General features: G+C 33.1%; 1 protein-coding gene across 1 annotated transcript in view; it reads right to left on the reverse strand.

Annotated features, from left to right (window-relative positions):
* LOC135132977 (G protein-coupled receptor kinase 1) overlaps positions 1-13,065 on the reverse strand; it is a 151,882-nt gene that overhangs the window by 102,244 nt on the left and 36,573 nt on the right. Inside the window, exon 2 of the mRNA XM_064061195.1 lies at positions 6,112-6,188. Coding sequence (XP_063917265.1) covers positions 6,112-6,188 — 77 coding nt within the window. The remainder of the gene's footprint in view (positions 1-6,111; positions 6,189-13,065) is intronic.

The raw sequence follows: 13,065 nt of genomic DNA on the forward strand, positions 1-13,065 counted from the left end.
TTTTAAAAAATATATGTCTCTACGAAAATTTACCATTTTGACCATGTTTCAAGTTTCTTCTTGTCCAAGGAAGATTACCAACATTAAGAAAGAAACAAAAATAAAAAGATAAACCCCGCCCACCCACCCCACCTCAATTGTGATGATTTTATTTTATTCGTCGTGAGCTACGGGGCGAAGCTTAATTGAAAATCCGTATTTCCCTGCAAAATTTTACCATTTTAAACTTGCTTTTAATTTCTTGTTGTGAAAAAAAAATTACGTATACATAAAAAAAAATCAAAATATAAGCCCCACCCATACATAAACAAATCATCTGAGCTGAGATCGGACGGGTGGGCGGGGCTTGCATTTTGCTTGGTTTGTCTCACTATACGTCTTATTTGCACAACCAAAGTCTCAAAAACTTAACAAAATGTCAAATTTTGTGGGAAAATATTGATTTTGCAACTACACTCCGCCCCTCGGTCTGACAAGGAATGAAAATTCCATGGGAATTAACACGAGGGCGGGTGGGCGGGGCTTACATTTTGCCGGTTTTTAAAAGTATATGTCTCTACGAAAATTTACCATTTTGACCATGTTTCAAGTTTCTTCTTGTCCAAGGAAGGTTACCAACATTAAGAAAGAAACAAAAATAAAAAGATAAACCCCGCCCACCCACCCCACCTCAATTGTGATGATTTTATTTTATTCGTCGTGAGCTACGGGGCGAAGCTTAATTGAAAATCCGTATTTCCCTGCAAAATTTTACCATTTTAAACTTGCTTTTAATTTCTTGTTGTGAAAAAAAAATTACGTATGCATAAAAAAAAAATCAAAATATAAGCCCCACCCATACATAAACAAATCATCTGAGCTGAGATCGGACGGGTGGGCGGGGCTTGCATTTTGCTTGGTTTGTCTCACTATACGTCTTATTTTCACAACCAAAGTCTCAAAAACTTAACAAAATGTCAAATTTTGTGGGAAAATATTGATTTTGCAACTACACTCCGCCCCTCGGTCTGACAAGGAATGAAAATTCCATGGGAATTAACACGAGGGCGGGTGGGCGGGGCTTACATTTTGCCGGTTTTTAAAAGTATATGTCTCTACGAAAATTTACCATTTTGACCATGTTTCAAGTTTCTTCTTGTCCAAGGAAGATTACCAACATTAAGAAAGAAACAAAAATAAAAAGATAAACCCCGCCCACCCACCCCACCTCAATTGTGATGATTTTATTTTATTCGTCGTGAGCTACGGGGTGAAGTTTAATTGAAAATCCGTATTTCCCTGCAAAATTTTACCATTTTGAACTTGTTTTTAGTTTCTTGTTGTGAAAAGAAAATTACGTATACATAAAAAAAGCAAAATATAAGTCCCGCCCATGCATAAAAATTCATCAGAGCTGAGATAGGGTGGGTGGGCGGGGCTTGCATTTTGCTTGGTTTTTCTCACTGTACGTCTTCTTTTCACAACTAAAGACTCAAAAACTTATCAAAATGTTGAATTTTGTAGGAAAATACGGACTTTGCAATTACGCTTCGCCCATCCATCCGACAAGGAATGAAAAATTCATAGGAACTAACACGATGGCGGGTGGGCGGGGCTTATATTTTGCCCTCATATTTAATATATTTCTCTACGAAAATTTACCATTTTGATCATGTTTCAAGTTTCTTGTTGTGGAAAGAAGATTATCAACATTAAGAAAGAAACAAACGTAAAAGGATAAGCCCCGCCCGCCCACCCCCCCTCAATTGTGATGATTTTATTTTATTCGTCGTAAGCTATGGGGTGAAGCTTAATTGCAAAATCCGTATTTCCCTGCAAAATTTTACCATTTTGAACTTGTTTTCAGTTTCTTCTTGTGAAAAGAAAATTACGTATACATAAAAAAAAGGAGAACATAAGCCCCGCCCATGCATAGAAAAATCATAAGGTGAGTGGGCGGGGCTTGGATTTTGCTTTGTTTTTCTCACTGTACGTCTTCTTTTCGCAACTAAGATTCAAAACCTTATGAAAATGTAAAATTTTGTACGGAAATATGGATTTTGCAGTTACCCTCCGCCCCTCGGTCTGACAAGGAATGAAAAATTGATCGGAATTTAGATGAGGGTGGGTGGGCGGGGCTTATATTTTGCCTTCATATTTAATATATTTCTCTACGAAACTTTACCAGTTTGACCATGTTTCAAGTATTTTCTTGTGGAAGGAAGATTACCAACATTAAGAAAGAAACAAAAGTCAAAGATTAGCCCCGCCCACCCACCCCATCTCAATTGTGATGAATTTATCTTATTCGTCGTGAGCCAGGGGGCGCAGCTTAATTGCAAATCGCAATTTTCCTACAAAATTTTACCCTTTTTAACTTGTTTTTAGTTTCTTGTGATGAAAAAAGAAACTACGTATACATAAAAAAGGCAAAATATAAACCCCGCCCATGCATAAAAAAAACATCAGAGCTGAGATAGGGCGGGTGGGCTGGGCTTGCATTTTGCTTTGTTTTTCTATCTGTACATCTTCTTTTCATAACTAAAAACTCAAAACCTTATCAAAATGTTACATTTTGTAGCAAAATATCGATTTTGCAGTTACGTTCCTCCCTTCGGTGTGACAAGAAATGAAAAATTCACCGGAATTGAGACGAGGGCGGGTGGGCGGGGCTTATATTTTGCCCTTTTTTCTTTTAAACACATCTCTCTAAGAAAATTTATCATTTTGACCATGTTTCAAGTTTCTTGTTATGGAAGCAAGATTGCCAACTTTAAAAAAGAAACAAAAATCGAAAGATAAGCCCCGCCCACCCACCCCACCTCTATTGTGATGATTATATTTTATTCGTCGTGAGCCAGGGGGCGGAGATTTACTGCAAAATCGGCATTTCCCTGCAAAATTTTACCATTTTGAACTTGTTTTCAGTTGTGAAAAGAAAATTACATATACATATATTTTGCCATCATATTTAATATATTTCTCTACGAAGATTTACCATTTTGGGCACCGCCTCAGCTTTTCGGATCCGGAAAATGCGCATTTCCGGGTGATATTTCACGAAAAGCGGGTAACTGATGGAAAAAATGTACTCTTCAATTTCAAGTTGGCTAAAATCCAGAATTTCAGGTCGATTTGAAAATTTTCATTTTTTTTTGCACATTGTCAAATTTTCGGATTTGGATCATTTCAGACCATCACGCTTATACCGACACCCAACTTCCTGAAAATTACCGTCTCTACTAATTCGAACCTCCTGAACAAGAATTCGGTCTCAGAAAATCACTCAGTAGCCTCCTGAATTTTCTGAAAATTTTCAGTAACTTAACCGTCTGAAAAATTACATCGTTCCCTATATTTTTCTCTGGAACGCAAACGGATAGAGAACCTTGGTTGAAAATTGACCATCGCGACTCAAAAATTTCAGGCAATCGATTGACATCAAGCTCGAATGGCTACGTCTTTCCGTTTCGGAGTTATGAGCTTCTAAACTCAAAAAAAAGTTTTTTGGATCCGGAAAATGCACGTTTCCGGGTAAAATTGCAGGAAAAACGGATAACTGATTGTAAAAATGTACTCTTGAATTGCCAGTTACCTAGAATATAGAATTTCAGGTCGATCTAAATTTTTCATTTTTCCTTTTTTTTTTCGTCAAATTTTCGGATTTGGATCATTTCAGGCTATCACGTTTATGCGGACACTCAAGGTCCTGAAAATTGCCCTCTCCATTAATTCGAACTTTCTGAATAAGAATTCAGGCTCAGAAAATCACTCAGGAGCCTCATGATTTTTTTGAAAATTTTCAGTTCCTTAATAGTCTGAAAAATGACACGATTCCATATGTCTTTCTAGGGAACGCAAACGAATAGAGAATCTTGGTTGAAAATTGACCAACGGGACTCAGAGATTTCAGGCAATCGATCGACATCAAGCTCGAATGGCTACGTCTTTTCGTTTCGGAGTAATAAACTTCTAAACTCAAAAAAAAAAAATCCGGATTCGAAAAATGCGCATTTCCGGGTGAAATTTCAGGAAAAACGGGTAACTGACGGAAAAAAAAGTGCTCTTCAATTTCAAGTTAGCTCGAATCCGCAATTTCAAGTCGACTTGAAAATTTTCATTTTTTAAAGTTTTTTGCACATCGTCAAATTTTCGGATTTGGATCATTTCAGGCTATCACGTTTATGCGGACACTCAAGGTCCTGAAAATTGCCGTCTCCACTAATTCGAACTTTCTGAAAAGGAATTCGGGTCCAGAAAATCACTCAGGAGCCTCATGATTTTTTTGAAAATTTTCAGTTACTTAATAGTCTAAAAAATGACACGATTCCATATATCTTTCTAGGGAACGCAAACGAATAGAGAATCTTGGTTGAAAATTGACCACCGGGACTCAGAAATTTCAGGCAATCGATTGACATCAAGCTCGCATGGCTGCGTCTTTTCGTTTCGGAGTAATCAACTTCTAAACTCAAAAAAAAAAATCCGGATTCGAAAAATGCGCATTTCCGGGTGAAATTTCAGGAAAAACGGGTAACTGACGGAAAAAATGTGCTCTTCAATTTCAAGTTAGCTCGAATTCGCAATTTCAAGTCGACTTGAAAATTTTCATTTTTTAAAGTTTTTTGCACATCGTCAAATTTCGGATTTGGATCATTTCAGGCTATCACGTTTATGCGGACACTCAAGGTCCTGAAAATTGCCGTCTCCATTAATTCGACCTTTCTGAATAAGAATTCAGGCTCAGAAAATCACTCAGGAGCCTCATGACTTTTTTTGAAAATTTTCAGTTACTTAATAGTCTGAAAAATGACACGATTCCATATGTCTTTCTAGGGAACGCAAACGAATAGAGAATCTTGGTTGAAAATTGACCAACGGGACTCAGAGATTTCAGGCAATCGATCGACATCAAACTCGAATGGCTACGTCTTTTCGTTTCGGAGTAATAAACTTCTAAACTCAAAAAAAAAATCCGGATTCGAAAAATGCGCATTTCCGGTTGAAATTTCAGGAAAAACGGGTAACTGACGGAAAAAATGTGCTCTTCAATTTCAAGTTAGCTCGAATCCGCAATTTCAAGTCGACTTGAAAATTTTCATTTTTTAAAGTTTTTGCACATCGTCAAATTTTCGGATTTGGATCATTTCAGGCTATCACGTTTATGCGGAAACTCAATGTCCTGAAAATTGCCGTCTCCATTAATTCGAACTTTCTGAATAAGAATTCAGGCTCAGAAAATCACTCGGGAGCCTCATGACTTTTTTTGAAAATTTTCAGTTACTTAATAGTCTGAAAAATGACACGATTCCATATGTCTTTCTAGGGAACGCAAACGAATAGAGAATCTTGGTTGAAAATTGACCACCGGGACTCAGAAATTTCAGACAATCGATCGACATCAAGCTCGAATGGCTACGTCTTTTCGTTTCGGAGTAATAAACTTCTAAACTCAAAAAAAAAATCCGGATTCGAAAAATGCGCATTTCCGGTTGAAATTTCAGGAAAAACGGATAACTGACGGAAAAAATGTGCTCTTCAATTGCAAGTTAGCTCCCTGAAAATTCCGTCTCTACTAATTCGAAGCTCCTGGATGAGAAGTCAGGCCCAGAAAGTGTCTCAAGAGCCTCAAGAATTTTTTTGAAATTTGTCAGTATGAAAATTCAGGACCTCGTCCGGATCGTTATCCTTGAGGAGCACACACCGCCCCCAGTCCTGCCAAGTTTGTTTTTTCGATGTCCATTTCGCTCTCGTTAAAACCCGATTTATTTCGGGAGTGACGGGACGTTTTCGTTTCCTCTGGCCATTTTAAGGTTCGGCTAATTGCGAATTGCCACAGCTCGCGAAAATCCGCATCGAGACGAACCGAATGGTCGTTTGGGCGTTGTGGGAGGTGTTAAATCGGCGGTACGTATGTTTTGCGGGGTGAATAATTGACGGGAATTTTTCGGGACGTGTGTGGGACGTCGGGCGATTGTTTGGAATTTCGTTCAGAGGTGAGGATGAATTCTGCTTGTTCATTTTAAACAAAGTCTGGCGCAACGTCGAAAAACTCGATAATTGCGAAACGCCGCCCCCGAACAAATTAATTGAAAAGCGTCTGCGACTTTAACACTTCACTTCCGGACTTACCTAACGTTTGATGGAAGATCTTGTCGAAGTTCACCTCGTTCTTCTTCTCCAGATACTTGTGCATCACGCTGCGAACGCTGGAACAAAGACGCACGAGTTAATTAAGTTTTGCCTTTCGACACTTTTGGCGTTTTCGATTGGTTAGTCTTCTGCCGGCAGTTCGAGGAAGCGGCTTCATTTCCGCGTAATCGCTTATTAAAAGCTAAACAAACGCAATATTCGCTGATTTGGCGCCGCATGAATTCGCCATAATTCGTTATTTTCCCGATTGCGGGGCTCCCTAGACAGTTTAATCCCCGGCCACATTTCATTCATAACCCCGACGACTGTTCTCGGCCGCGTTCTAATTTCCTACAAGAGGAACCAAAGCGCGACACAGCGGCTCGAATCCGGTAGACGTGCCGTACACCTTTCGTAACATTCGAGAGGTGTTCGAATGACGTCAACAATAGCATTGACTTACAAACGGCGGTGCTGTATTTCATTATAATCATCTTCGGTGGCGGGGCGTCTACGTCAAACAGATTAATAACAATTCCGACATACCTTTTTTAATATTCCCACTTCCAGATGGATCTGGTCGAGTCAAAGGTCGCCAAGGACGCGCACACGCGCCCACCACGCCGCAAACCCATTGCGAACAATATTTAAAAACTACAACTTAGTTTGTTTAGAACATTGTAGATTATTTACAATCTTGTGCTAAAAAATGTAATTCGCTGGTACGTAGGTGCTCAAAAGGTGCTCACTCCTCCGTGGTAAACACATTTTAACAAAGAATTAATTAATAGCAATAACAACATTCCTGAACACGTTGTGGATGCTGCGAAAGCAGTGGAAGTGGGTTTTTGCCGGAAAAATCTAAACGACATTACGTTAGGGAGTACGAGACTTTTTTATTTTAAACCGCATACTAGATTGATTTTTTTGACACAAAGTAATCTGTGTTTAATAAATTTATTACGGACATCAATCTGATCCAACAGGCACTCGCATAAATTCACGAATATTGACGATTTAATAATGACACAAGACGAAACCTCGGAATGAAATGTCTGTGTCCGTTTGAATGGCGAAATATCTTCCCAGTTATTTAATTATTTTTTGCGGTTGATGGATCCCGGTTGAATTTTTAATAGAAACCTCGAGATGTTTGAAAAAAAAATTAAATAACAATTTTTCGACTTCGCGATTTTCAATTTTTCAATTTCTCAATTTCTCTAGTTTCCGACAACTAAATTTTTCCATATTTTCGTTTTCGGACTCTTCAATTTGTTGGTAATTCAATTTCCCGATTTTTTTATTTTTCGCTTTCTCGATCTTCCGATATTTCAGTTTTACGATTTTAAAATTTTTCGATTCTTCAATTTTTCGACCTTAAAATTTTTCAATTTTTGGCATTCTTAAGTTTCTTTTTTTCAATTTCCCAATTTCTGCATTAACTAATTTTTTGATTTTTGGATTTTTCGTCTTTCCGATTTCTCGATTTTTCAACTTTTCGATTTCTCAATTCTTCGATTTCTGAATTCTCGATACAATTCAGTTTTGGGATTTTTCAATTATGGTACTCTTCCAATTTTTTAATATCTTAATTTCGATTTATTAATTTTTGGATATTGCGATTTCTCGACGTTTAAGTTCTTCAATTCTCAATTTTTCAAATTTTGAAATTTTAGAATTTTTTCAGTTTTCCGATTTTTCGGTTTTTAGACTTTTCATTTTTCAATTTTTCGATTTTTCGGGTTCTCGATGTCTCGAGTTTTTCGACTTGACGATTTTTTGATTCTTCAATTTTTCAAATTCTTCACTAATCAATTTTTTTCTATTTTTAGATTTTTCGTCTTTCCAATTTTGGGACTTTTCAATTTTTAAATTATTGGGGTTTTAAATTTTTCGATTTTATGATTTCCCGATTTATCAAGATTTCGGTGTTTCCATTTTTCAAATTTACATTTTATCAGTTTTTAAAGTCTAAATTTTTCAACTTTGAATTCTTCGATTTTTCTCCTTTTGGGCCATTTCGATTACTCAATTTTACGATTTTTCGACTTCTCGATTTCTCCACTTTTTTTTTCGATTTTGCAATCTTTCAATTTTTCAACTTCGACTTCTCGATTTATTGATGTTTCGATTTTGCGAAGTTTGAGTTTTTCAATTTCGACTTCTCGAAATCTCAGCTTTTCGATTTTCAAGATTTTCAAAATTTTAGGAATTTTCATTTTTTCGATTTCTCAATTTTTTGGATTTTTCAGTTCCCGAACATCGATGTTCCGATTTATTGAGATTTCGATGTTTCGATTTTTCAATATCTTATGTTATCAATTTCTTAAGTTGAAATTTATCAATTTATCGATTTCTCACAACATTCCAGTTTCGAAAATTTTCAAGTTCTCGATTTTTCAGTTTTTCAATTCTTAATTTTCTTTTTTTTCCGATTTCCCAATTTCTGCATTAATAAATTTTTTTATTTTTCGATTTTTCGTCTTTCCGATATCTCGATTTTTCAACTTTTCGATTTCTCAATTCTTCGATTTCCGAATTCTTGATACTTCAGTTTTGGCATTTTTCAATTTTGGTACTCTCCAATTTTTTGATACTTCAAATTTTGAAATTTTAGAATTTTTTCAGTTTTCCGATTTGTCGGTTTTTCGATTTTTCATTTTTTGAATTTTTCGATTTCCCGATTTATCGATTTTTCATTTTATCAGTTTTTGCGTTTAAATATTTTAATCTTGAATTTTTAGATTCCTCAATTTTTCGGGTTCTTGATGTCTCGATTGTCTTCGATTTCGCGAAGTTTCAGATTTTCAATTTCGATTTCTAGATTTTTTGACTTTGCGATTTATAGCTTTTTCCGTTTTTCCATTTCTTAATTTTCATTTTTTCAAATTCTTCATTAATCCATTTTTTATTTTTAAATTTTTCGTGTTTCCGATTCCCCGATTACGATTTTTTCAAGTTTTCGGTGTTCAAATTTTGGGACTTTTCAATTTTGGTCCTTTTCAAGATCCTGCGATTTTTAAAATTTCAGATTTTCCAATTTTCCCATTTTTTCGATTTTTTTATGTTTTGATTTATCGAATTTTCAATTTTTAAATTCTTGGGGTTTTAAATTTTCCAATTTTTTGATTTCCCGATTTATCAAGACTTCGGTGTTTCCATTTTTCAAATTTACATTTTATCAGTTTTTAAAGTCCAAATTTTTCAACTTTGAATTCTTCGATTTTTCTCCTTTTGGGCCATTTCGATTACTCAATTTTACGATTTTTCGACTTCTCGATTTCTCCATTTTTTTTTTCGATTTTGCAATCTTTCAATTTTTCAACTTCGACTTCTCGATTTATTGATGTTTCGATTTTGCGAAGTTTGAGTTTTTCAATTTCGATTTCTCGAAATCTCAGCTTTTCGATTTTCAAGATTTTCAAAATTTTAGGAATGTTCATTTTTTCGATTTCTCAATTTTTTGGATTTTTCAGTTCCCGAACATCGATGTTCCGATTTATTGAGATTTCGATGTTTCGATTTTTCAATTTTTTATGTTATCAATTGCTTAAGTTGAAATTTATCAACTTATCGATTTCTCACAACATTCCAGTTTCGAAAATTTTCAAGTTCTCGATTTTTCAGTTTTTCTTTTGAAATTTTACATTTTTCCACTTTTCGATTACACGATTTTTTAATGCTTCGATTTCGCGACTTCAAAGATTTTAATATTTATTCCAATTTTTCGATTTCTGGAAATCTCGGTTTTTCGATATTCAAAATTTTCGTTTTTTCGATTTCTCCATATTTCAAGTTTTCGACTTCTCAATTCTTCAACTTTTTAATTTTTGATTATTTGATGTTTCGATTTCTCGAATTTTGAAATTTTAGCTTTTTCAATTTCTGGGCTTTTAAATTTTTCGATTATTCAGTTTTTCGATTTTTCATTCTTCAATTTTTGGATTTATCTATTTATCGAGATTTCGATATCAATTTTTCAATTCTGAATTTCTCGATTTCTCCGATTATCAATTTCACGATTCTCCAGTTTTTTCGATTTTCCAATTTTTCGACATTTCGGTTTTGGGATTTTTCAATTTCTTGATTTTCCAGTTTTTCAATTCAATTTTTATTTTTTAAATAATCCATTTTTCGATTTCTGATGTTTCGATTTACCGAGTTTTCATTTTATCACTTTTTTAAGTTCAAATTTTTAAATTTTTCGATTCTCTAATTTTTCAATTTTATGTTATTTTAAAATTTTACGATTTTTTTAATTGTAGATTTTCCAGTTTCTTAATTTTTCGATTTTTTGATGTTTTGATTTCACAATTTTTCATTTTATCGGTTATTTAAGTTTAAATTTTTCAATTTTGAGTTCCTCAATTTTTTTATTATGAATCATGTCGATTCCTCAATTTTTTGATTTTCGACTTCTCGATATTTCAATGTTTCCATTTCGATTTCTTGGTTTTTCAACTTTGGGATTTTTCTTTTCTCCAATTCTTCGACATTTCAATTTTGGTATTTTCAATTTCTCCGTTTTTCAGTTTTTCAATTCTTCGATTTTTTTTATTTTACATTTTTACATTTTTTCATTTTTCGATTTTACGACTTTTTGATGCTTCGATTTCGCGACTCTAAATTTTTTAATATGTATTTTCAATTTTTCGATTTTACAAATTTTCGATTCTTCGACATCTCGACAAATTTTATTTCAAAATTTTACGAATTTTCCTTTTTCGATTTCTTAAATTTTCAACTGTTCAATTTTGGCAATTTTTCAATTTCTGAATTTTTCAAATTTTCGATATTTTCATTTTTCGAATTATTAAATTTGAGATTTCTTAACGCTTCGATTGCTCGATCTCTCAATTTTTTGGATATTTCGATTTCTCGTTTTTTCAGTTTTTTCAAATTTAAATTTTTCGATTTCATGGTTTATCCAGATTTCGATGTTTCAATGTTTTCATTTCGATTTCTCGGTATCTCAGTTTTTCGACTTTTGGATTTTTCAACAGTTCAATTTTGGCAAATTTTCAGTTTCGGGATTTTTCAAATTTTCGGGATTTTTCAAATTTTCGATTTTTTGACGTTTCGATTGCTCGATCCTTTGCTTCTACGATTTCTATGTGATACGATTTTTCGTCTTTCTGATTTCACCTATTTTCTTCGATTTCTCAAGTTTTCGATGTTGTTTTGGCAATTTTTCAATTTCTGTATTTTTCAAATTTTCGATATTTTCATTTTTCGACTTATTAAATTTTTGATTTCTTAACGCTTCGATTGCTCGATCTTTCGATTTTTTGGATATTTCGATTTCTCGTTTTTTCAATTTTTTGGAATTTAAATTTTTCGATTTCCTGGTTTATCGAGATTTCGATGTTTCAATTTTTTAATTTCGATTTCTCGATATCTCAGTTTTTCGATTTTTGAATTTTTCGATTTTGCAAATTTACGATTCCTCGACATCTCGGTTTTTCGATTTCTAAAATTTTATGTCAAAATTTTACGAATTTTCGTTTTTTCGATTTCTCGATTTTTTTAAATTTTCGATTTCTCAATTTTTCAACAGTTCAATTTTGGCAATTTTTCAGCTTCTAGATTTTTAAAATTTTCGATATTTTCGTTTTTCGATTTTTTGAATTTTAGATTTCTTGAGGTTTCGATTGCTTGATCCTTCGATTTTTCGATTTCATTATTTTTTTCGATGTTTCAGTATTTTTCAATCTTCGTGCTTTTCAATATTTTGATTTTTCAATTTTTCGAATTTTTCTTTTTCAAAGTTTTGCAATTTTTTAAGTTTTAGATTTTTGAATTTAATGTTTCGATTTTTTTAAATTTTAGATATTTCGATTTCTCGATTTTTCAGTTCTTCGATATTTGAATTTTTCGAATTTTGAAATTTTTGATTATTCAGTTTTTCAATTTTTGGGCTTTTAAATTTTTCGATTAATCAATTGTTGGATTTTCATATTTATCGAGATTTCGATGTTTCCATTTTTCAAGTTTTCATTTTATCAGTTTTTTATGTTTAAATTTTTCAATTTTTTATGTTTTGAATTTCGACTTCTCGATTTCTCGATATTTCAATTTTTCATTTCGATTTCTCGATTTCTCGAATTTGGGATTTTTCTTTTCTCCAATTTATCGACACTTCAATTTTGGTGTTTTCAATTTATGGATTTTTCAGTTTTTCAATTCTTTCGATTTTTTTTTTTTTGATTTTACATTTTTCCATTTTTCAATTTTACGACTTTTTGATGTTTCGATTTCGCGACTTTAAATTTTTTAATCTGTATTTTCAATTTTTTGATTTTTCAAATTTTCGATTCCTCGAGTCTCGGTTTTTTGATTTCTAAAATTTTATTTCAAAAATTTACGAATTTTCGTTTTTTCGATTTCTCGATTTTTTAAGTTTTCGATTTCTCAATTTTTCAACAGTTCAATTTTGTTAATTTTTCAATTTCTGTATTTTTCAAATTTTCGATGTACTAAATTTTAGATTTCTTAACGCTTCGATTGCTCGATCTTTCGATTTTTTGGATATTTCGATTTCTCGTTTTTTCAATTTTTTGAATTTAAATTTTTCGATTTCCTGATTTATCGAGATTTCGATGTTTCAGTTTTTTAACTTCGATTACTTGGTGCCTCAGTTTTTCGACTTTGGGATTTTTCGATTTTTCAAATTTTCGATTCGACATCTCGTTTTTTTTAAGTTTTCGATTTCTCAATTTTTCAACAGTTCAATTTTGGCAATTTTTCAGTTTCTGGATTTTTCAAATTTTCGATATTTTCCTTTTTCAATTTTTTTAATTTTGGATTTCTTGACGTTTCGATTGCTCGATCCTTCGATTTCTATATTAAACGATTTTTCGATTTTTCGTCTTTCTGATTTCACTATTTTTTTCGATTTCTCAAGTTTTCGATGTTGTTTTGGGATTTTTCAATTTTCGTGCTTTTCAATATTTT

Source organism: Zophobas morio, unplaced genomic scaffold (genome assembly GCF_036711695.1).
Source record: "Zophobas morio isolate AGI-343-1 ecotype UQ-CSIRO unplaced genomic scaffold, CSIRO_AGI_Zmor_V1 ptg000021l, whole genome shotgun sequence".
Classification (NCBI taxonomy): Eukaryota; Metazoa; Arthropoda; class Insecta; order Coleoptera; family Tenebrionidae; genus Zophobas; species Zophobas morio.